The 27,023-nt window shown below is 38.7% G+C and overlaps 1 protein-coding gene across 4 annotated transcripts in view; it reads right to left on the reverse strand.

The window, feature by feature from the left end:
• ITPK4 (inositol 1,3,4-trisphosphate 5/6-kinase 4) overlaps positions 1 to 27,023 on the reverse strand; it is a 415,945-nt gene that overhangs the window by 155,381 nt on the left and 233,541 nt on the right. For all 4 annotated transcript variants that reach the window (XM_089432987.1, XM_089432986.1, XM_089432985.1 and 1 more), the window contains one exon: positions 24,314 to 24,376. In XM_089432987.1, coding sequence (XP_089289113.1) covers positions 24,314 to 24,376 — 63 coding nt within the window. The remainder of the gene's footprint in view (positions 1 to 24,313; positions 24,377 to 27,023) is intronic.

Consider the following 27,023-nt stretch of genomic DNA (forward strand, 5'->3'; position numbering starts at 1 on the left):
GTGAAGTCGAATTGAATTCTCTAGAACAATTAGCCCACACAACATTCGAAAATTAATATCTCTCAATCGACAAGGCCTCTCTTGGTGCTACAAGTGGCCCCTTGTTCCTTTAAGGATTCCCTCCAATCTCCAAGTGCCAAGTGTCCAATTCCATGCATGGTTTCACACCCACAAGCTTGCGTGTAAAGCCCACATGCTTGGGTTCTTAGCGCACAAGACCTTTTGTGACACCAATTCCTCCACAACCCTCTAGCCTAGGGTTTGGAGTACCTCCCAAGCTACCAATATCAACAACCAGAAAGTAGTTATGGTGATGAATCCAGTGAAGAAAGTTGGCTAGTTTATGGTTGAGCAGAGGCATGCGGCAAAGTATGTGTTGAGGTACCTACATGGTACAGTTGGATATGGTCTGAGACATGGTGCAGAAGGGAGTAGTGAAGCTCCAAGACATATCCACAAACGAGTAGATTGTGGACATTCTCACCAAGCCTCTGTCTAGAGCGAAGTTTGTATACTTCATGGACAAGCTTGGTGTGATGCAAAATGTCTCCCTCATTCAAAGGGAGTGTTGATGTTTATGCAACTTGTAGAATAGGGAAGACATTCTCCCATGAGGTCATGTTGATTCGACTAGGGAAGAATGATACATTAACCCATTGGGCCATGTTGATTTAGCTACGGGTAAGTGGCCCGAAGTGTTGATGCTTGCAAGATTGAGGCATACTTTCTCTCACATAGCGATGATGATTTGGCATCCATAGTGTCATGTTGATTTGACCAAGGGAATATAGATACATTCACCTAAGAAGCCATGTTGATTTGCTTAGGCCATGCTGATTTTTCCAGGGGTGAATGCCCCAGGGGTAGACCTTGTCCTGAGAAGCCATATTGATTTGGCTAGGTCAGGTTGATTTGACCAGGGGAGATGATACATTTACCTGAGAAGCTATGCTAATTTGGCTAGGCCATGCTAATTTGGCCAGGGGTAAATGGCCTACGCTACTCATATTGCCTGCTCCAAGATGGGGTTATCTATATCTATAGACATGCATGTGAAGAGACGCTATATCAACACAGCAAGCTCATGAACTTTTCTTGTGGAGGAGAAATTTCAGTTAAGGGGAAATCCATTTTTAGCTAAGGAGAATACCTCCTTCACTAAGAGGGAGTGTTGACTTTTGTATAGCATCGGGAGGTATTCCCATATGGCTAAATGGTTTTCCAGTCGGCCTAGAAAAATTATTAAAAATTTAATTTTTGAAGTGAAAAGTCGGCCTAGCCTATGAAAGGGTGTGTCCCTTGGGTTATTTCACCTCATTCGACAAGTACAAATAGAGGATGTGATGTCTCATTTTCTCCACCAAGAAAGAGCAAGTTTCATCTCTCTCTTCATCATTCCCTTATCTCCTTTGGATAGTTGCATGTGTGGAGAAGAAAGACGAGTTTGACTATTTTGACTAAGGAAATTTGACCTTTGTTTCACTGAGTTTGACTGGGCATCGACCGAGTTGATTTGACCTTTGTTTCACCGAGTTTGATTGGGCATTGACTGAGCTGTTTAACCTCATATTTGACCGCAAGCCGAAATGTTGACCAGAGTTGACTTTTCACTTTTTTTTTACCAGCATTGACTAGCTATTGCAATTGACTAGTTTTGACTAGTCTTTGTCTTGGATTATTGACACAGATTTCTAGACAAATTGTTGATTTTTAAACCTTGCTGAAGAATAATTTGTCCAAATAAAAGTTGTTGGGTTTTCTCCCAAGGTTGGGTTTGCCAAGGTAAACTTATTGTCTCTTTTGTGCATGGTTGTCTTTCTGTGATATTTATTGTTTTCGTTGCATTCATTGTTGAGATTTTTTGAAATGTAATTATTCAATAATAGCAGTGGCATAAATACTGGTTGAAAATCATTAGAAAGTAATTACCTGGCAGAAAATTGTATTCTATTGCTCTAGCCTTAGAATTTCAACACCTTTGACCCCATTTTAGGCACCAGTTTTAATTTGGTTGGTTGGAGTATTGAGTGGGAATTCTCCCTTGGCCTCTTAGGAGAAAGTTGGGCCTACATAACAGAGGTTTGGGCCAAGGTGATAGCGGACCCTTACTTTTTGTGTACAATCTTGACCATGTACATGTCAACAGTTCCAAGAAGCAGTGTACATAACAGAGGATAAAAAAAAATTGAGTCATTGTCATCATTGCAATCCCAAATTCTGCAATTTTCTTGTAAAAAATAATTCTAGTATGACTATTAAGCCATGTAACAACACCTAGGTAGGCCTTTGATTCTTAGCAAAGGGTTTCACTCTAGGGAGTTTTTTAACCTCCCTACACTATTTGTGTTTCTAAACATGAATAATTAGCAGAGTTTTTCTCCCAAACATCCCCCAAAGCTAGGGTGGAATCTTCTGCTAAGGCCTTAGGTGAGCCTTCGTGTTATCCAGTCTATGTATTTTGTCATACTAGATCATGTGTCTTGTGCCGCAGAATTTGGTTGAGTCTCAAAGATTGTGTTTATTATAAAATTCCCCTTCTAAGGGTAATTATTGTAATATCTTGATGTATAAAATATTTTGGTGAATAGTTACTCGTAGTTAGACACCACTACTAAAAATATTTTAGAGGGTGGAAAAATATGTGTAATCCCCTCTTGAGCCTTTTATTTAATTTTCTAGCAAAAATAAAAATAAATTAGCCAGAAATTGCCAAAAAAAAATGAGAGGAAAAATTAATTTCTCTCCAAGTGGATAAAATTATCAAAAAATTATTGAGGCTATTTTTCAAAGGGAAAAATTACAGTCAAATTAAAGAGCCTCATTTCCAAGGTAGAATCTCCCAGTTCAGAAATTCATTGGACCAGGAAGACTATTTTTTCCAACAAATCGAAATTTATGGACCAAGTGATCAATTATTTTGCACAAATTAGGACACTTCTATTTTTGAAGATTCTCCAAAGGACCATATGCACCTAGAAGTTTGATTTTATCAAGGAGGTCTATTTTTTTGGAGATCTGTGCAGCATTTATCAAGGGCTGAAAATTATTTGACGAGGATCAAGCATTCAATCAAGTCAAACTAGTCGTTTTTCCACTTGGAGGGGTCTACAACTCTCATTTTTTCTATATAAGAAAGCCTAAGGCTCCTTATTTTATCATGATGTACTAAACGAAAAATCTTTAGCAAGCTATGAGTCAAGTCACTGGATGTAATTTCTCTTTTGCACTAATAAAATCGAAGACTTTGGGGGTTTATCATGTGTAGGTGTTCCTATTCGCTTCTTGTGGTAATGTTATTCTGAATCGTGCTTTAATGCTCTACTGAATATAATTTGCCAATGGTCGGATTATCTATTTGCACAGGTATCTTGCATTAGGTACGGGACCAAGAAAAACATTCTAGCTCACTCGATCTAGCAAGTATCTCTAGATCTTGAGGGTTTTAACATGTATCTGGCCCTTATGATCTAATAAGGTTATTTCAAGTGTGTAGAGATAAATTGATATTCAAATCTTGGGTGTGAGGGGAAGTCTTTGATTGGACTAGCCAACTCCCAAGACAAGAGGTTTAAAAGCCCATTGTGTTAAATTTTCCAAGTCTTATCTAATGATTTGTGTACAGCGACTTGGCCATGGCAGAAAATTAAAAATTATTTGTCCACTCAAATTTTCTTCTAATTCAATTAAGCAATAAAGTTAGAACCGCTTATTAGAGGCTGTAATTCTTATTCGTAAATATTGTAATTAATTTTGTAAAATTATTTTACTAACCCTTGCGTTTTATTTTTCTAGTGTAAATAATTAAAGGGGTCTTATTTTCAAATTTGAATTTTATCTATAAATAGTGGAGGATGGCTAGCCTTTGGTGACTTTTCAAGTATCATATCACTAGATCAAGAGACTGTCATGTCCCCATTTTTATTCTTCTTCATAGTATAGCCAGGGTGGATTTCCAGGGCAGGGGATGGCCAGGTTAGTGGAAAAGGTTTATGTCATTAGGGGTCCCAATGGAGCTTTTAGGAGTTTTAATGGGATTTGATGACATTCACTTAGCATATTCCATTGCCTTTCGTTCCATCACATTCCGACAAATTCAAACATCAGCGTTATTACTGGGCATAACTTAAATCAATTATGCTTGAGGTGGCATTCCGGGGAGATTAATTGATGGAACACCTTAGTGTAATAGCTCGTTGGAACCGGAACGAGAAGATCTACAAGATGGGATGTTTAGATATCAGTTTCAGTGACTTGAGGAGAGGTGGTGGCCAATTTACCCTTTTCCCGCATTAAAAAGAATATTTTAATTGAAATAAAAGAGGGAAAAGTGCTCCATCATTAAAATAATAATAAAATAGAAGGTTCTGGAGGGGTCCATCAAATCTATAAAAGAGGAGGAGGAGACCATTGGAGGACATCTTGGAGTTGATATTGTTTCTTGTATGTGAGGTTGAGAACGTAGTTCTCTACTCCATTGGTAGCCCCAGGACAAAAAACCTTGGGTGATATAGAGAGATTGGGCAAGCACCCATCTCCCCTTGGTGGATTCATTCGGAATCCACAGGTGTAGTGATTGATTTCATGTTCAATTTGTAGGCTGGTGTCAGTATTATTACATATCTTGAAGGGCCATTCCTAGCTATTGTATTAGCATACATTTCTATAATAAAGTTGGATTTTGTTGTTGCATGTCTCATTGTTCCTCATGTAATGATCTTTTAATGAGATTTTGTGTAATTTATGGATTTATGCTTTGGGTTTTACATGACAATCTTCTGGTAAATGCATGATAGTCTTATTTGAAGTCCTTGTTCGAAATTTTCTTAATTTGGGATATTACAGAAGCTAATTCAAATTTTTGACGAAGTGAACCCTCACCTAGCCTAGACAGCTAGGGTTTAGGCAATTTTTCATCTTTGAAGGGGTCGTCTAGCCTCTTGGAGGAAGTCGTTCAGCTTTTGAGGGTGGATATAGCCTCAAGAGGCCTTGATCTACATTACCCATGTCTCCAATCTTCAACATCCAGCTCTTTTGTGGAGACTGCTAGCCCTAGAGGGGCTAACTTCACTACAGAATCAACGTTGGGAAAAGATTTATCACTAAAGGGTTTTGAAAAATAGTATTTGGGATCAAATTATATTTTTTGTGGCTAAAATCTCACGTGACTACTTGTTGAGGGCAGTCGCAGGGATTTTTGAGGTTATTAGGCCTAGCTACGGGCCTAAGAGCGCCTAAGAACCCTAACCGCAGCCCTTATTGGTTTGATAATCTCATCATTATTGATTTTTGGTACTAACACTTTGCATTTGCAGGCCTAATTACATTTTTGCAAGGGTTTGGAAGTGGTTTCTCATTGAATATTTGTCATTATAAATCTCTGATCCATAAGGGCTTGAAGTACTTGACTAATAATTGGTTTTGCAAGCCTAAGATTCACTTGGAGGTGGTTTTGTGGGCTTAATATAGCCTTTTAGCCTTAGCTGCAATGCCTAAACACCTTTTTCACCTTAGCCACAAGGGTTTTGAGGGCTTTTTTCCCTAGCCGCAGTCCCAAATAGGCCAATAAGCCTAGCCGCTAGCATTTGGAGGCCTAACACATAGTCTATGGCTAACAATTTTGTGTTTTGCAGGTGCTTTTAGGAGTTTCATCACTCATTTGGGCTCAAGAAACAAATTTTGAGGGTTTACACTTGAACTATCAGTCATCTAGGCTTTGCCGCAGCCCTAGGAGGCTCGTCTTGCCCTACCCGTGAGGGTTTAAGGGTCTGATCATATTATTTCAAAGGCTAAATTTGTGGTTGCAAGTCTGATATCCAAGTTTGGGGAAGCTACATTGCATCTTTGAAGCCTATACATTGCTCTTGAGTCACTCAACTTGGCATCTCAATCATTGGAGGATGGTTGCAAGGCCTTGTGGATTTGTTGGATCCTCTCATCCATCTTCCATTTACTATCATAAACACATTCAGATCTAAAGCTAAACATACAGTGACATAATCAATCTCAAAACTAATGATACTAAGCCTAAAACACCTTAAAGATGTCACACATTAAATAACAAAGGATTAATCTGTTGGAATTTCTACGTCTCGCTGTTAGAAACCCTTCATTTACTATTCTGATTTATTTCTGCCTGTTTTTTTTTATTAATTAACAAGTTATTTACCTTGTAAATTCTGAAAATAAATACAAGTACATGCTCAACATATTACAGATCATCAACTGAAGGAAACAAAGCGAACACACAAGTGACACTGTTGTTTTTGGACCAATGTCCCCGGAAAAACCCAATGCGGGAAAACCGATGCAGCGATCTGAGGGTTTGTATTATTAAGCAATTTCAGAATACAATCTGGGTGCCAAAACCGGCCCACCCAACAGAGAATAATCTCGGCAGTAGTACCTCTCAGTCAGAGACAGATGTTCTGGCTGAAACCCCGGATAAACACTCCGACAGCTCCCAGCTGCCCCACGAAAACCCCTGTGTCAGCCCTTTCTAACCCAGCGTCTGCCCAGTGTCACCCTAGCTCGCCCTGCGTCAGCCTCTAGAGGCATTGCGTCAGCCCTTAGAGCCTCTGCGTCACCCACGCTGGCTCTCTGAGGCATTGCATAGCTCCTGGATTCCTCTGCATGAGCTCTGGATGGCTCTGCGTGAACCTCTGGTTGGCTCTGCATCCCTCTCTCCCGACTTCTACGTTGATCCTCTTGGTACTATCTCTGCCTCTCTACTTCTATATTCACTGCCCCTCAACTGCAACTCTGATCACTCTTTCGACTTCCTCAGCAAACCCTGCCCTAGAAAATCGAAATCTTGATCAACTCAGTGTGTTCTCCAAGTGACCCTCAAGCCTCCTCTTATACTTTTCTCATTGACAATTCAACGGCCGAGATTAAGTCCATAATCAACGGCTAAGATTAGATTTTGCTTGATCCATGACTTTTGGACCATTCTAACTCAGTTTTATATTAATTCACATTAATATTTTATTTTCCCTCCGTTTAGACTTAGGGACTCCGTTAAAAATATTAATTATAATATCTCCCAAACTGGTTAGATTCTGCCCAAACCATTCTGGGTCTTGGAGATCTCATGTGCTTTAGCCTCTCCACCTATTTTCGTGGCTAGAGCACATTCAATGCTACCCCAAATCAACATAATCATTGTTTTGGCTCTTGTGCTCTTTTGTTTGTCACTTGTTTCATGTTGAAAGATGGTGATTGCATCATTTCAGAGGTCTGATATAAATTTCTATAGGTCTGATCCAAAGTTGCAGTGATATCTCTTGCTCCTAGGTTAATCATTGTATGTTAGGAAGTGTGCTTGAATTGGTTTATATCTTGGCTTGAGGATAACTTGTCTAATCACTAACCCTTTCTCTCATTGCATCTCTGAATCTCATTTGCATTCTTGCATTACATATTTGGAATCTTTTGTTGCATGCCATTTGTATTTCATCACTGTTAACAATCTCATATTGTTGCTTATAATTGTGCTCTTGCTATCCTCTGATTTTTCAAAGTTGCAAATCTAATAAGTGAAAAAAAGCTTCTAATAAGCATATATAAGTGATAAGGATATATTGCTATCATTATTGTGCTTGCAAAATCTTGAACTTTCTCTTATTCCTAATTCTTACAATATAAGTAAGAGGAATTCTAATAAGCACATTAAAGACCATCCTAATAGTATTGTTTCATTGAGCTAATCTCTACGTGCTTCTTTTATTGCTATTGATATCTTGTGATCTTGTGTTGATAAGTGACATTTGAATATCTTGGTTGAAAGTGGTTTAATTGTTCATCCTAAAACATGGGAGCATAATTGTATCTCATTGAAGCAAGTTAATCCCATTTGCATCCTCCTTCTAGATTAGAAATGCTTATTAAAAAAAATTCCCCCAAGCATAAGCTTGGTTGATAAAAATTTAGGGCCAACTTCTCTTCCAATTTGCGACGCTTGAGCCTTGCACTGAGGTTAAAACAGGTGACCTTGCAGTTCTCTTGCAGGCAATCCCTTGTAGGAACGGAGGCATCTGGGTCGTTAGAACTCCAGGGTAGGTATCGTTAATGAGGCTTTAGCTTCCTTCCCCTGTACTTCTTTCTATGACCCTGTGCGAGACTTGCTTCAAAACAATTGAGGTGAAGGCTCTCACTTAGATTAGGCATCTAACTAAAATAAACCAAGATCTTGCATCTCACATTAGTTTCGATCATACATTTCATCTAGGATAGATTTTGCATCTCCTTCTTGCAGCATTTTTCTATCTGGTAACTTGACATATCGATTTCTATTGTGCACGTATTTTCTAATTTCAAGGCACTAGTCTATCACTAAAATATCTTAAATAGTCTAATTGTTGTTCTTATCAATCTTACTTTCCATCTTATTTAATCAAGTTGCTGGGATATTTATCTGTAACTCCTAAACTTGTTGATTCTCAACAAGTCCCTCATCATTTTGCCTTCAGAGACTGCGCCCCTTAGCTTGCCTTAGGAGATAGCTTAAGCGTAGTGGGCAGGGATCAGAGTGACAACCCTTTCCTTGAGCGTTGTCACATTGGGTGTACAATTCGAGCGACAACATGCCCATCCTAGAAGGTTGCACGAACCTTTGGAAACCTACTAATCTAATCTATAACAAGACTTTTGCACCATGTGAGAATCTAAATGATAACAATAAATGTTTAAGGGGCCTAATTCCTTGATTGTGAGGGAACCACAGAAGCAAGGGTGTAACGGCCCATATAAACTGATCCACTATATAAAGTTTTAAACTTTATAATAAAACAAATATGATGAATTTTAAATAATAAATATGTTTAAGTTTTATAAATATAAATTTAAGACTTTATAACATATATAAATTAAACTTTATAAAATATATAATTTAAAACTTTATAACATATATAAATTAAAACTTTAATAAACTAAACTATATACTAAAAATACCAAAAATCAAAAGGACCCTTATACAAAGGGGGCGCTTAAAACCAACTGAATATTTATAACAGAGCGCATATGACAGCAGGGAAAATATCTGAGAGCCGTAAATGCGTGGAAGGCGTGTCGGGACGAGGGAAGGCGGTGGCTGCAGGTAGGAGGGCAGCCACCGCCAGGCCCGCAGATAAAAATCGGAGGCCTGAACCGAGAGCAGGGGGGGAAGAACGGAGTTAGAAACCAGAAGGAGGAAATTCAGCAGTGAGAGAGGTCTACCATTGGAAGAGCTTTAATCCGTCTGAGGTTCTGGGCACGGGGGACGGTGGGCTTCTGTGAGAAGCTTGCTGGATTGAACAGCCAGTCTCTGCTCAATCAGGCTGGGTGGAATTGGTCTCCCTGGGTAATTGGAGCAAAACAGCAGCGGCATCATCAACTTCACGGGATCAGATAGCAGTTCAGGTAAGTGCAAATCAATTTTTTTTTTATGGTTCCTGCTTTCAAGTTTATGATTACTACACATGGTATCAGAGCTGTTGGTTCAAACCCTTTCGACCTCATAGGGCCTGCGTTGTGGTCTGTGTAAGCTTCACTTTATCGTAACAGGGCTGTGTTGTTGCCTTACCCATTTCGCCTTTGCCTGATTTACCGATTTACCGATTCGGTTCCAATTTCTACCAATATTAATAGTTAATCATTTATTTTGCTTGCATTTGGGTTAAATTGTATAAACCCTTTCCTGTTTTGGCTGCAAACAATCTAACCATTCAATTCCCACGAAATTCGAATGAGGAATCGCGCGTAGCTTTCTATGGGTTCAATTAATCAATAGACGGAATCTTGCTTCGCGAGATTCGAACCTGGAAGCAGTGATTAGCGTTTCAGACGTTACGTCCAAAGACGCGTTGTTCACGGAGCCTAGTTTTGGCTCCTATTTTCTTTGTATTTTTTTCTGGTTGTTCTCGATAAATTTTGATATTTTATTAATTTTCCCCGATATTCCTGATAATAAAATTTTAAAGACCGACGCAGATCAATAAATAGAATCCTGGATCTTCATGCTTTCAGTGAAGACAGAATTTGTGCTTCAGAAGAATCTAAATAATTTTCCCCGATATTCCGAATAAATACCCATCAGTTCCGAGCGATCTCGCAACAACCGCTAACCAACTTTCTGGAGTTACATGCGGTATGTGAATTACTCTTTTGCATCCGAACTGCTCGGGCAGCCTGGCTAGCGCGTGTTATCCAGCTCAGACGCCTATGGTATTTCTATTGTCGCTGTTGATCGAACACCTGAACTGCGGTGTGACCTTTATAATTTCTACCACTGCGCTATAGGGGACGGATCGTTCTATTCTGACATGGCTTCCAGGTGTGTAACAAGCAACACATTTCCGGCAATCCAATGAACTGCCTCTGAGAAATCCACTAAGATCGTTTATCATCACCAGCCAGCATATGAGGAAACGATTACAGGTTTGAAACTCGAAACCTACGCCAATGGAAACCTTAATTTTATCACCACCAACATCTCCGCTAGAATCGATAGTCACCAATGGAACATTTAAATTTCCCATGGAGGTTTCTCTTTTACTTTCACAGTTAAGGGACTAATTGATATTAAATTATACTTTCGTTCTCTTCAAATTTCTCTGCCTCTTCCTTCCTTTCTTACTGTCATTTGGAGATCTTCTGTTATCAGTACCGCATCTTTCCCTTGCTTTTTATCTTCATGCATTCTCTCTTCCGCTTTGGAATTATATTTTATTTGCATTTCTTTCTTGTCATTTTTCAATGACCTTTCTTGGTTCTTCCTAATTTTTACACCTACAGTTCCATGTCGTACTGAATTTTCATTTAATGTGCGACTCTCTGATGATGAGACACTATACCTGAAGGCTCTCGTCTGTTGTCTTACTGGGGGATTTCTTGTTTCCCTATGGGCCATTGCTGCTCTTTGTTTTGCACTTTGGCTTCAGTTATTTTATGCCTCTATATTCTTATTACAAAAAAAAAAAAAATGTCCTCGAATAGTTATATATATTATATATCACAGTAAGCTAAAAAAAAGCCACAGCTAGTGCATGGGTTCCATATTTGATCCTATCTGTCATCACCCTAAAGGACGCTTGTAACACACTCTCCTGTTCATTTGCATTTCATTCTTAAAGAAAAATAAAATAAAATAAAAAAAATATATAACAAACATGCTATTGTTTAAATAAGTAACCCAAAGGAAATTTTACAGGAGAAATTGCCCACAAGAATCCAAGGCTAAGAACGAAAGCAAAAGCAGCCACGAATCCAGCAATTCTTCCTCTGCCTACCCTGTATTCTATTTCCAGTAAGTAACCCAAGGCAAGGACAATTTCCTTCATTATCCTTATAGCCAATGTTTCAAGGCCTGGACCAAAAACCTGTTCTTTGTTTCCAAATCTTTCAACGAGTTCATTCCTAACCCTGTTGTCAACTCCAGCAGCCACTCTTGTGCACAAAGTGGGTACTCAAGCACCCAACTGAAATATTGTATTATATATCCTCTTCAAATAATTAAAGTGTGCTTGTCCTGGTGTATCCTCTGTAGCTATATAATTTCTATCATCCTTCACAACGCCAAGCAAACCATTTATAGCTACTACTGTTGACTGAGCATGTGAATGTGATGAAACTTCTTACTCTCTTGAAGATCAATGAATCCTTCACATTTTTCAAGATCTGTCTGCAACGGTTTCACGAACTCTACAAACAGATTGAATAAGGGCTTACCCGTGACCTTCTCTTGCTTATTGAGGTACACTCCTGCCTCAACAGACGTTGGTGTGCTTTCACATGTATTACTAGTTTTGCAATACCTTCACTTTTAGTGGAACTTCCTGTAGAATGAGTTGTATCCTGCAAACGCCTTGTCAGGGTTTATAGCTTCTTGTGATTCTCCAAATATTCTCGATGATTTTATTTTCACACTGCCAATGATTAATTCATCTCCTAGAGTACAAGAACACCTCCCCATCCTTCCTTTGGAGGACTTAGTAAAATACTAAATACTAAACCATGTCATAGAAGGAATTAATAAAGTAGAATATATATGATATTAAGAAAATTACAAAAGTACCCATACATTATTTAGTCACATAGATAGTAGACCTCTTAATTGGTGAAGATAAAAGAATCTACTCAATCATTCGCATCAGATAAATTTACCACGACTAGAAATAATAAATTAAAACGTGATTCTTTGTTGGACTCTCATTTTTACCATCATTGTCAACATACTCAGGGTTATCTAATAAAATAATCATATATGACCTTCTTTAAATGTAATAGTCAGATTGAGATATGACAGGTATGTTACCGATGTACATTGTAAACGAGACATCTAACATTTTCATTTTGTGGATGTTGTTAGGTAAATAAACTTTAGGTGCCTTACCTTAGGGGCTAATATCCATACACTTTTGCATTATTCATATTAGGATAGAATACCCTGCATTAGGACAAGGAGGTCGCGAGACCACCCTCCTTGACCTTGGTACCAGTAAGATCCGCCTAGCGGGTAAAAATAGCAAAACTATACCTGTTTATGAATGTGAAGTTGCACAAGGAAATTGTGTGTTAAAATTCGGTTATCCACCTCAAAATTTTTACGGAATTTTATTATGTGTTCAGGAACCATCACAATGGTAAGGACGTATGAGCGACGACGACGTGATCAGGCAGCATCACCACCATTAATGCCGCCACCGTCGCCATCATCATCCCCATCACCATCGTCACCGCCAAGACCATCATCAACATCAATCGCCCCAGCGCCAGAGTTGACTGTGATAATGAATTCTTTGGAGGCCTTATTGGAAACATTAAAAGAATCAACTAAGGCCAAAACCAAAAGGGAATTTCAACATGTAGCCACTAGTTCAGCGGAACCAAATAATTTTGAGCCCAGAAGATCGAGAGAAGACATTTCTAGGGAGCTTCAGAAAATTAGACTCCCAGAATTCTCAGGAGGTCGAGCAGGTGAACGCGCTGAAGCATGGTTGGAAGGAATGAACCGATGCTTTAGGTTAAGAGAATATTCGTCTTCAGCAAAGACAAAAATTGCCGTGTTTCAACTAAAGGAAAGTGCCTTGATTTGGTGGGGAAATCTGGAAAAGCAGCTGCACCTTACATCGGATAATGTCCCTTGGGAACCATTTGAGGAAAGGTTCCGTGCAAAGTATTTGCCTCCGTACTTTCAACAACAGCAAGCCAGAGCCTTTCATACATTAATTCAGGGAAATAAAATGGTGGAAGAATACGAGATAAGGTTTATGGAACTTGTAAAATACATTCACTACTTAGATTCTGATGAACGTCAAGCTGAACGCTTCATATTTGGGTTAAATCCTCGCATCAGAGCCTTGGTAAGCATGTGGAAACCATCATCAGTAGCCGAGGCAGTCGAATGTGGTCGTTATGCAGAAGAGCACCTTGGAATCAAAAAAGATATGGGGCCAGCAGGGCCTTTACAATCAGGATTTCCAGTGAAGGCTCCCCGAAACTTCTTCAGAGGAGGTAGCTCGAGGCCACCTTACGGTAACAGGTTTACTCCAAATGTGGGGACAAGAGCTCCCATGGCAGTAAACACCATAGCCGCGGAATCATCCAACACCAGACCATGGGCATCGCGAGGGACTGCCGGTAGAGGAAGAAGTGTGAGAGGAATCAACATGAGAGGACGAAGCTCGTTCTCTAGAAATTCACACCTTGATTCAAGAGGATCAACGCAGCTCAATTGTTGGGGATGTGGGGGACCGCATTTCCAGCGTGACTGCCCAGAAGCTTCATCGAATATATGGCATAGGACTGGGAAGGAGCCGATATCAACCAATCGAGGTAATTATAGAATTCATGCAGTAGTCAACCATGACCAAGCAGCCCATCAATCCACTGTAGTGGAATCTTCAGGTATTATCAATGGCATAAAACTCAAAATATTATTTGATACTGGTGCCACAAATAGTTTCATTTCGTCATATGCATTAAACAAATGTGGGTTGGCAGCTCGTAGACAAAATGATTTCCACCAAGTGGAAATGGCCTCAGGAGAACTCCAAACCGTGGGTTTGAGTGTGGATCAATGCAAAATTGACCTAGGGGTCTATTCGACTAAACTGAAAGTCTATGTCACAGCCTTAGGAACGTATGATCTTATCATAGGTATGGATTGGCTAGAAGCTCACCAAGCTTGGGTGGACTGTTATGGGAAAAGGATTCTAAGCATAAATGATGAGGGAGAAGTAATCCAAATTCAAGGAATCAAGAGGGAAGTTTCTTTACGCTACATTTCAGCAATGCAGGTGAAGCGTTATTTAAAAAAGGTTGTCAGGCTTATGCAATTCATGAAGTAAGCCAAGAAAAAGGGCCATCCTTAGAACAATATCCGGTGTTAGCCGAGTTCTCGGATGTATTTCCAAAGGAACTACCTGGATTACCCCCGGTAAGAGAATTGGATCTCACTATTGAATTAAAGCCAGGTACCCAACCGATCTCTAAAACGCCTTATAAAATGACAGCTCCAGAACTTCAGGAATTGCAAATCCAATTGAAGGAACTACTCGATATAGGGCATATTCGGCCCAGTACATCACCTTGGGGCGCTCCTGTAATTTTTGTGAAGAAGAAAGACGGATCCTTAAGATTATGCATAGATTATCGAGACTTGAATCGAGCTACAGTAAAGAATCAATACCCTATGCCGCGAATCGATGATCTTTTCGATCAAATGAAAGGAGCTGTTGTCTTTTCAAAAATTGATCTTCGAACAGGATATCATCAGCTAAGGATTTCTGAAAATGATATTTCTAAGACTGCATTCCGGACACGTTTTGGACATTATGAATTTACTGTGGTACCATTTGGGTTAACAAATGCGCCAGCCGTATTCATGAATCTTATGAACAGTGTTTTCCGTGAATACCTTGATCAATTTGTGCAAGTCTTTTTAGATGATATTCTCATCTATTCCAAGAATGAGGAAGAGCATGAAGATCATTTGCAGATAGTATTGTCCTGCCTTAGAGAACGTCAGTTATATGGAAAACTATCCAAGTGTTTTTTTTTTTTTTTTTCAGGAAAAGATTCATTATTTGGGTCACATCATATCAGGTGAAGGGATTTCAGTAGATCCTGAGAAGGTAAAAGCGATCATGGAATGGCCAATACCGAAAAATGCACATGAGATACGAAGCTTTATGGGTTTAGCCGGTTATTACCGGAGATTTGTGGAGGGATTCTCCAAAATCGCAAAGCCAATCACAACCCTTCAGCGTAAAGGTGTTAAGTATGAATGGACCGAGGAATGTAATAAAGCATTCTCTGAACTCAAAAGACTACTCACTAGTGCACCAATCCTAAGAGTCCCTGATATGGGCAAAGACTTTACGGTATGTACTGATGCATCCAAGCAAGGGCTGGGTGCAGTGTTGATGCAGGATAAGGGAGTGATAGCTTATGCTTCCAGAAAGCTAAAACCTCATGAAGAACTCTATGCTACTCACGATTTAGAATTAGCCGTTGTAGTGCTAGCTTTAAAGATTTGGAGACACTATCTAGTGGGACGAAATTTTACACTTAAAAGCGACCATCAAAGTCTACAATATTTGTTCACCCAAAGAGACTTAAATGCCAGGCAAAGGCGATGGAGTGAATTCCTAAGTGAATATGACTTCGGAATATCATACATTAAGGGAAAAGAAAATGTAGTAGCCGATGCCTTAAGCAGGAGACCTCGGATATTTTCTCTCATACCCATTAAAGTGGACTTAAGACAACGAGTACTGGGTCATCTTATAAAAGACAGCTGGTATTTAAAGGTGAGAGCAAGTCTTGAGGGTATTAGGGCAAAAGAATCTAAATTTGAGGGTTATGAATTAGAAAGCGATAGGATCTTACGATTCCATGGAAGGATGTACATTCCTGATGATAAAGATCTTCGAGATACCATCCTTGGGGAAGCCCACAAAGCAGTATATTGTGCTCATCCTGGAGTAGGGAAAATGTATGTGGATACCAAGAAACTCTTCTTTTGGGCAGGCATGAAACGTGATATCACTCAATTTGTTGCAAAATGTTTGGAATGTCAGGAAGTAAAGGCAGATCATTGTCACCCAGCGGGCCTCTTACAACCCCACGACATTCCTATGTCTAAATGGGAGACCATTTCTATGGATTTTATCACTGGACTACCTCTTACTTTTCAAAGACACAATGCCATTCTGGTAGTGGTGGATAAATTAACAAAAAGCGCCCATTTCATTCCGGTAAGAGATACTTACGATATTGCTGACGTAGCTCGAGTATTCATAAATGAAATTATCAGATTTCATGGAGTACCTAAGAAGATTATATCCGATAGAGATTCGCGATTCACTTCCAGATTCTGGACTTCCATGCAAACAGCCTTAGGTACTCAGCTAAATTTAAGCACTGCTTACCATCCTGAGACTGATGGGCAAACTGAAAGAGTAAATCAAGTACTTGAAGACATGTTGCGAATGTATGTGATGGATCAGCAATCACACTGGGAAAAGTATTTACCCTTAGTCGAATTCGCATACAACAACAGTTACCACAGTTCGATTGGGATGCCTCCATTTGAAGCTTTATATGGCAGACCTTGCAGAACACCGTTAAGTTGGGATAGGTTAGAAGATCGAGTGATAATAGGACCAGAATTAATCCATGAAATGGAAGCGTAGGTCAGACAAATTAGACAACGATTAAAGGAAGCACAGGATAGACAAAAGAGTTATGCTGATACTCACCGAATTGATAGGAGGTATGAAGTAGGGGATCAGGTCTTCATCCGCATCAAACCAAATAAAAGTACTATTCGATTCGGAAAAGGGACAAAGTTGTCACCCCGATTTATTGGACAGTTTAAAGTCATGGAAAGAGTTGGACCTGTTGCCTGTCGTCTTGCCCTGCCACCTCACCTGCATAGAATTCATAATGTATTTCATGTTTCTGTATTAAGACATTATGTAGCTGATCTATCTCATAACCTCCAGTGGAAAGAATTGCAGGTATCGGACGAGGGAGTCATAACGGTCGAACCGTTACGTATACTGGAACGTAGAGTTCGACAGCTGAGGAACCGTCTGGTGGACCAAGTTAAGGTCCAATGGGACAAGTATAGTCCTGGATCAGCAACTTGGGAAAATACAGAGGACATATGTCAGAGATACCCTAATTTATGTCCATTTTGAAGAACTTTACACTATGTTTAGTATATATTTACTTCACTACAATCAGAGACTCAGAAACATTCTGAATGATTATGGATAAACATGAAATTTTGTGGCATAATATATGTTTAATTCCTGCTGGTACATGGATACCAAAACAATATATGTGGTTCTTTTTACTAAATTATAGTTGTTGAAGTAAAGTTAAGATAGTTGAATAAATTTTCTTCTGATAGAAATTAAGATATTATAGATCTGATTTATTTATTTATGTCAATATGATCAATGGGATAGAAATTAGGAAGTGAATACATTCTAGATGAACGTCAAAAGACATGCGTGGAATATGGAAAAATATGTTGTACTATAGTATCATAGGTGAATTCATAAGGGAATAATATGTGAGTTATTTTGAATATGCTGATGCACATTTTACGAATGCATGGATAAGTGTCTGATTGCAGGTAATAAACAGTTACCGGGATGACCACGTGATGACAGAACCTCAGAACAATTAAACCTCCAAGTGATTCTATGATAGGGTATTAACCCTAAATCCTACTAGGAGGGGTGGAGGTGTTGCCCACCATTTATCCTTCGAACCCTGGAGTCATGGGAAGACTGTGCGGATCACGCTCCCCTAGACGTGTGATGATGACTGCCGGATGCCTACTGGGAATCAAGTCGGTATAGCCGACGCTGTCACCTTAGAGTTTATGAATGGTCAGGTCAGTAAAACTGACGCCATGGCTTACTCCGGTAGAGGACGGATAGGATGGGAGCAAAAGAGATTAGGAAGGATAGGATGATTTTAGAATAGCTTGGGGACCTGGATAGAAAAAGGTCATGTCCATTAAAACCTTAAACCTAAAACTCTAACTTCGGGACGAAGTTTTCAGAAGGGGGAGTGTATGTAACGGCCCATATAAACTGATCCACTATATAAAGTTTTAAACTTTATAATAAAACAAATATGATGAATTTTAAATAATAAATATGTTTAAGTTTTATAAATATAAATTTAAGACTTTATAACATATATAAATTAAACTTTATAAAATATATAATTTAAAACTTTATAACATATATAAATTAAAACTTTAATAAACTAAACTATATACTAAAATACCAAAAAAAATCAAAAGGACCCTTATACAAAGGGGGCGCTTAAAACCAACTGAATATTTATAACAAAGCGCATATGACAGCAGGGAAAATATCTGAGAGCCGTAAATGCGTGGAAGGCGTGTCGGGACGAGGGAAGGCGGTGGCTGCAGGTAGGAAGGCGGCCACCGCCAGGCCCGCAGATAAAAACCGGAGGCCTGAACCAAGAGCAGGGGGAGAAGAACAGAGTTAGAAACCAGAAGGAGAAAATTCAGCAGTGAGAGAGGTCGGTCTACCATTGGAAGAGCTTTAATCTGTCTGAGGTTCTGGGCACGGGGGACGGTGAGCTTCTGTGAGAAGCTTGCTGGATTGAGCAGCCAGTCTCTGCTCAATCAGGCTGGGTGGAATTGGTCTCCCTGGGTAATTGGAGCAAAACAACAGCGGCATCATCAACTTCACGGGATCAGATAGCAGTTCAGGTAAGTGCAAATCAATTTTTTTTTTATGGTTCCTGCTTTCAAGTTTATGATTACTACAAAGGGAGCCTAGCCCTCCTAACATCCAGGGGAAGAATCTCCAAGTAAAAACCCAACTGTTGATTATTTTCAAAGGTCTTCTAATCTAATAATTACTTCTTGTGATTTCTTATGTTAATATTTCTTGTGTTGACATTCATCAAAAAGAAATTACATAGAAGATCTCAACAGTAGAAACAAAAATGCCAATAGGATCATAAAGAGACAGTCAAACAATAGACACAAGTATTTTACCCTAGGAAAACCCACTTGGGGGAAAAACCTAGCAACCTTTACCTTAGAGAAATTATTCAATTCAACAAGAGATACAACCTTATCTTTCTAGTGAAAATAGAGGTCAAACTGACCATGATCAAACCTAGGTCAAACCTGGTCAAACAAAATAAGTAGCCTCAAAAATTTGGACTTTCCATAAACTCGATCTATTGTGCCTCAGAGATTAAGTCTGCTCAGATTTTAGATCTGCCTCAAAATTCGGTCTACCCAGATTCAATCTACTCAAAGATGGTTTACCTAGATTCTCGACTTGCCCTTTAAACTCGATTTGCCCTTGTCTCTCTCCTCCTTTGCTTGAACAAAAGTGAACCTTCGCTTGAACAAAAGTAATATGAATTGCTTCTCAATTGATGAAGTCTAAGGGATATATATAGTGATTGGATAAACCCAAAGTGTTGTGTCCAAAGGGTCAAGCCGACTTGATCTTTTGGAGGCCCGACTTGACATTTGTGGAGACATAAAAATTTAAATTTCAAAAATTGAAATTTCCTTTGTTGAAGTTGACTTGGGATCCACATTTACATTTATCATTCCATATATATTTGGAGGGCTAAATATGAATTATGAAGACTGACCATAGCTACAAAAATTCAACACTCCCTCTTAGCTAGAGAGGTATTCATAATGACTTTTCCAGATGTTCTCTTGTTGAAAAAAATCTCTGAGAAAGGTTGAATGAGCTAGCTATGTTGATGTATCTATCCACTACATGTGTAAAGCATCCTACATCAACATCATGTTCAACAACTAGTCACTTGGAGCATTTCACCAATTATCCAAGTCGTCACTTGGAATCTGGTCAACACCTGTAACCTATGGTGAAACCCTGGGCTATTACCATTCTTGCATGTTCATTGAATGGTAACTATCCTGCCTGATGTTATAAGGCACTCACTCAACCCACTAGCAAAGTAACCCTTTGCAATATGGTTAGGTTACCTCTCACTGGGGGAGCACTCTGAGCCTTGATGCTCTCTAGGCCACTCTCCCTAGCCATATTACATGGCCTCTAGTCAATAACCTTGACCTAGTGAATACCCTTGACCCTAGGGAGAATGCCTGCCCCTTGATGCTACAACATCAACACTCCCTCTGACTGAGGGTGTTTGAAATACTAAGGGGGGGGTGAATTAGTATTTCATAAATTTCAACAAATTAGGTATCAAAACAATTAACCAATAACATCACATCAAAGGAACACAAAATATATATGAACAATGCATTTATATTACAAGGGAAGCTACAACTTTCAGTTTACCAACCACAACTGGGAGGGCTACAACCCCAATATTTACCAACTCCCAATGGAAGGAGGCGAAAACCTTCTGAAGGAAGCTACAACTTCCTTCCCTAGCACCACCCTGCCACCATATAGAATAAAAAGATAATAAAACTTCTTGGGTTCCCGTAGAAAGGACAATGACACAATTACATAACCATTCAGACCCTCATATCATCAATGCAAGTGCCCTTACTCTGCCTTTGATTTGCCTCACGAGTTCTTCATGGTTAGCTCAAAAACTCTACTCCACAACTTCACCAGAGGTCTACTTCAAGGCTTATCAAGACATCCACCAATCTTTGCTTCAACAAGGGTTGCTTAAGGCTTCAAAGACTATTCCAAAGATCTGCGTCAAAACTAGTGACAAAGTTTGCTCCAGAAGAGGTATGCTGCAAACATCAAAGTCTATATCAAAGTCTGCTTCAGATCATCATAAGCTTGCATCAAATATGCTCTCAAGATCTACTAGGCATCATAGGCCTGGTTCTTAAAGGCATCTCAGCTTCTTCACATGATTACTATCTCTCCAAAGCACATTAACCCATTCAGATTCTCCCCTGATGTACCATACAATTTCTTGCCAACTACATGGGTATTGAACCAAGCTTAGAGAGGATATCTACATATCGTACATTTAAGTTACTTGGATCTCACCCCCGACGAGCCTAGGCTCAAAGATGTATTTCTACCTAGGGCATTTTTTGAAGTTGCATGATGGCATCATCATCCTCCCCCTTTATACATGGAAACATTGGATGCACTTGCTCAGGATCCCTTTAAGACAAATTTGAGTCAACTACCATTGACACCGAATAGAGATAGATCACCATATACAAAGATCTAATAGGATCTTCTAGGTGTGCCACCTTCAGCAGTCAAAGACACAAATGCACCTCATTTTTTGATGTCCTCTATACTATGAGATAAAAAGTCACTATCACTATCTCTCTAGGGATTCAAGAGGCTCCCTTTCTACTTTCTTACGGTACCAAGACCAGAGATGCTTAGTGTGAAAATTTGGAAGCCCAAATTTCTACTGCAGCAACTGATTACGTTTCTTCTATTTGTTAATTATTGACCAAAATTATTTATTGTTCCCTACAGTAAACATCGAAACTAATACACTGCAACCTTCACCACTTAAATAAAATGCGGAAACAAGAAACTGAACAAGAAAGAAATACACAACACATCTACACAATTATTTTTGGACAAATGTCCTGGGAAAAACCCAATCCGGGAAAACCGGTGCCGCAACCGAGGGTTTTATTATTATGCAGTAGTAATTCTGAATACAATCTCTGGATGCCCTGCTGGCTATTCAGTATAGAGAATATTACTGACAGAGAGATAAGTGAGATTACCTCACACTATCACTAGAGATCCTGCCTGATCCAGCCACTGAATGGCTAGCCCCTAGCTGCCTCTGCATAGTCTCTATGCAGTCACTGCATAGGCCCTACGCCACAGCTACTAGGGTCTGCGTCACTCCTCCCGGCTGATCGATTTACCTCTAAGACTTCGACTTCTGCCCTCCTGGTCTCACACCCCGGCTTCTGGTTCTAGAAATCGATTCTCCAACAAATTTACAGATCCCCTCTGGCCTTCTGCGCTACCTCTGCGTGGCCCTGCATCAGCCTTTCTGGCTCTACATCGCCTCTATTGGATCTCCCTCTGCATTATCTGTTGAGTATTCCTACATCAGGAGAAATCTCCAACCGGAACTATGCCTGCCCCTCACTGAAAAAGATCACTTCGAATTCTCTTCCCGGCAACTGTTGTGCTTCAGAAATTTGATCTTTTGATCTCAACTCGATGTCTCTTCCAAATGCCCCTCAAGCCTCCTTTTATAATCCTTCTGTCGAAAACCAACGGCCCAGATTAGATCCTAATCAACGGCTCAAATCATTTTGGCTTGATCCTCGTCTTCTTCTAGAAGTTTCACCCACAGTTAGATTAATACCCTTTAATTATTTTAATTTCCTAAGCTTAGACTTAGGCACCCATTAAAAATAATTAATTGTTTTAATAAAACTATCTCCGGGTGGAATTTTCCCAAAATGATTTCTGGGTATTGTGGAATGCATGTGTCCAAGCCTCCCTGCAAATTTTGAGGCTTAGAGCACAACCAATGCTACCACAAATCAACACTTAGCCCTCCTCATCAAGGAGATCTTCAACCATAGATTTCAGCTCTTACATGTCATGTCCCACCCTGGATGACTAGATCAACTACCTCATACTTCCCTATTGATCCATGAAATGGGAGGAAAAATCAACGAGCATAGTTCCAAAGTGCACCAGACAGCAAGACGGCAAGACAATGTATTTATCCTCAATCTCCCCCTCTAGGAGACCACCCAATATTATTGAGACCGGTTTGGAGATGTTGGTTTGTACATCATTACACATGTCCTTAGAGCATTAGAGAGATCACCTCTAGGCATATCCAAAGTAGAGCAAACCTCAACCATCAAACTACCTCCTAGATTTAGAGGAGCAACCAAGGATTCATTCAGAGTTTCCTTCCTCGACCTTGTATATTACTCATATCCCTCGCTCATACATCCCCCCCCCCCAACAAAAAAAAGCCCTAGAATAATACCATTGGGCTCCTTGATTGTTCCAGAAGACTAACAGTGAGATAGATCCTAGTTACCCCCCTCACCCCCAGCCATTAGACTCAGGAGACCTTGAAATCATTGACCTCATCGTCTAATTCCCTCTCTCTCTCTCTCTTGACATGTTCTAGGGTTAGGTTGTCCTCCTTTCCAGTCTTGGACAAACTCAATTAGTGTTTTGTATCATCATACCTTTATCACGATTTTATATATATGTTCTGATGTTATACTTATGTAGGTTCCTTTCTTTGTATTATTTTCATAATTTTCTAGGAGTTGCGGTAACACTCCAACATTGTATTCATACCGGTTGTCCTCTTCAATCCCATTGACCAACTTTTGTGGTCATTTATCAGACATTAATAAAATTATCTAGGATACATTGACCATGCTAGTTTGCTCATTTTGTAATTATTTTTTCCCCACTATTAAATGTTCTAACATTGGACATTTTCACAATATTGGCAAATGAAATGACTTGCTAGTCTAATAAGCCTAATGTAAGAGGTTAGGCCAAGCAATTTCTGTGTTCTCTAGACTAAGCCTAATGTAAGAGGTTAGGCCAAGCAATTTCTGTGTTCTCTTCATTAACAGATGCTCTGCCAGAGGCAATGAGATCTATGAAAGCTAACCAATTCCTAAATTTCATTACTTGTAGTGTGATCAATTGGATACATTCAACGCCATGGTGAGAAATTCTATATTTTGTAAGTGCTTAAAACTTTAAACTGAATAAATAAATAAAATCCGAAAAAACAAGATTCTTCAGAAGAGCTTTTCTAAAAAGAGATTGTAAAGATCCCTAAATCCTCCAACTTACCAAATGATGTTTTTATACATTGTTTTGAGTCAACTTTATATAAGACTCTCAATCATAAAGACATCTTCCCAAAAGTCTAGCAATATGACAAGACATAGATGCAACTTTTAGATCATGTCCATATTTTAACATGAACAATAATGGTGCATGCACAAATGTACATATACATGCTTGTTCCTAATACACAGACACACACTAACACTAGATAATATGGAAATAAAGAAAACAATGTAGTTCAATCTCTAACAACGTTACAACTCCATGAAAACAGAAGATTGGCTTTCCTTTTACTCTATGTAGTATGTGCTATGTGTAATATTGGTTGAGAGAGCAAGGGACAATGTAATCTCATAATGTGAATAAATAAAGTGAAAACAAAAATATTTAAGCTAATCCATTCTCAAACTAAAATTAAAATAAAAAAATAAGGAAATAAAACATGTAACAGTAAGCCCTAACCAAAAAGTAAATAAAATAAAAGTTTAGTTTGTGATGAAGAAAAAAAAACAAACCTGAATGACAGATGGAAGAGGGACTGGAAGTTCAGCAAATTCTTCCATTTTAAAGACCACTGCCTACAATGCAAAATGACATTACAACTTCTGAAAATTAAAGGGTAACATATATTATTACATAACAATTTCTTGCTATAAAATATAATCAAGACAAAAATAAATAGAACATTCATCCATCAAGGTTCTACAACCATGAAGGCCAAAATGAAAAGAAACTAATTCAATCTATAACTGATATTGGAAATAGGACTACACATGCCTCGCATACCTTGTATACATAAAAAATCCCTATTAATATTTTATTTCCATTATTAGACAATAGCTTTAATATTATCTTCTATTATTGTCAGTTCGTTATTCATCTTTAACTAGAAAGAAATTTGTGGGTAATAGGAAAGTTAATGGAGGTAATAAGTTTCCTGAGCTTTTCCAGTGCTAAACATCTTCTACTGCATTTTTTGTCGTAATCCAATGCACTTTGGGTTAAGAATGAGAAGAAGCTACCACTATAAATCTTCTTGCACTTGTTTTTTTCTAATAGAAATGGAGTTTTGCATTAAAAATTGGCTGCATATGAACATTCCAGCAAGTTAATACAAAATCTAGAGTAGGAATCTGTATCGAGTACTTCCAAAATTCTCAACAATTCAAAAATAGTGCCTACTAGCTGTGCTAGCCTTGCTGTCCTGAGCCTATCACTATACATTCGACTAGTATATTGCTGAATAAACTGATTTAACAAAAACAAAACATTTCAAAACATTACATATACCCAAATTTAGAAGAAATCATGCCCACTTAGGTCTTCCTACTTTATACCAACACTTGAGGTTTGGATGGCTGAACATATTTCCATGTTCCTTTTCAGGTCTGGTTCCTGCTCCACAGTGTCTTCTTCTTTTGCCTTCACTTCTTCATTCCCGAAAGATCCAACAGATAGTTTGTGGGGAAAAACCCTAGAGTAATTAGTCCAATCAGAAGGTTGCCCCTCATCCTCCATCTTGACAATCCTCTCTTGAAGAGTACCCACTTTCTCTTCCAGTTCTTCATATAGGACTTTCCATGAAATCTTCAAATTCCATATCCTTCATTCTATGTGATTCCAACTGCAAATTTGAGCCTACTATATTCATGTGTATTACTTGGCATTCCACTGCAAATCTATGTTCCTAATCTTTCCTCCACCCTTCACATTTGTACACAGAAAAGGATAGATGATCTTGAAATTCTCCCACATGGCCTTTTTATCTTCTTATCCCTCTAATATTTCTTATAAGTTAAAACCCTCGAGCATTGTTAAATTCATTATGATCGTCTAACAAGTTAGGATCCCAACAAATTAAAGACATGCTATGTCTACTACAATCTTTGGATGTGGGTCAACTGTCAAGTCACTCGAGAGAACACCTAACATCAAGACCATTTCATTATATGAGATTGACACCATAATTGAGTAGAGGGTTGAGGTTGCAAGACCTATTATGGAGGAGACACACTTCAGAGGTTAGAGGAGGATGCACCAAAGGAGGTGGAAAGCGAGGACATACCAATGTTGTCCCATTTGGAGGAGGAGATTAAGAAAGACACAACCTCAATAGCACAACTTCTACCCTCACACAACAAGTCAACCACCAAAAGGGTTTCCACTCTAGCCACAAGAACTTCTTCTTCTAGATGATGAGCCATTAGCGTTTCCCACAACAAGGGCAAAGGGAATGAATAACATATTTATCATTGTAGACTCCTCATGATGATGAGATCTGTTTATTATATTTTTGATATAATTTTCTTTTATATATTCAATCTAAGCCTTAACAAGAATCAAGACAACTATCAATGTTGACAGTTGATGTATGATATATTGTTTGGCATCTTATATATCAGTTTGTTTTCAATATTTATGTGGCAATGTGATTATGCAATTTTCATGTTACCTTACATTTTCTTAAATGGAAATAGGGGAAAAAAACTTTGCATTTTTAGGTTTTTCAATATTTTCCTTGATATTTATGATAATCAAGTCTCAGGACCCTCTACGATATATTGTTGATAACAATATTTGGAACATAATCATGGATTATCACCAATTACATGTAAGATACCCCTTAAGAATACCTTAGAATTTTCCCTTAATTTTTCTAAGTTTTGACTGAGTGTTCAGTGTGGTATTTTGTCAAACAATTTGCACATGTATGGCTGCAGGTGCATTCTTTGGTATTTTATTGCAATTAAGCATACAAAGTGCAAAGTGTAAATCAAAGGAACACTTCCAAACAGTAGTATATATTTGATATTAAACTCAGAAACTTCACATACCACTGATATGAATTTGTATCAGAAAGATGGGAAAGAAACATATCGAGTAGATCACTCCTTTCGTCAAACAATTAGGCACTTTTTTTTTTACCAAGTAACTTCAAAAGAGAGAGCACAGTGCTGACAAGTACCAAAAAGAAACTTCCAAACAGCAATATATTGTACTCATAAATGGTACATACCATTAATAAGAGCTTGCTGTAGCAATATCAGAGAAATATTACAAAGAATATCAGCAGTCTATCAATGAACACTTGGCTGTAGATGACTGATAAAAAACCATAAATGTCTGTCTCCAAACAGCAACACAAACTCAGCTCCAAATCTGATATATATGGGTCAGAAAATTATTTCATCAACATACACACGTTCAGCATGGATTTTGGCAGAG

The sequence above is a fragment of the Pinus tabuliformis genome, chromosome 5_1 (genome assembly GCF_031772625.1).
Source record: "Pinus tabuliformis cultivar Carrire ecotype Pingquan chromosome 5_1, CPIR1, whole genome shotgun sequence".
Taxonomy (NCBI): domain Eukaryota; kingdom Viridiplantae; phylum Streptophyta; class Pinopsida; order Pinales; family Pinaceae; genus Pinus; species Pinus tabuliformis.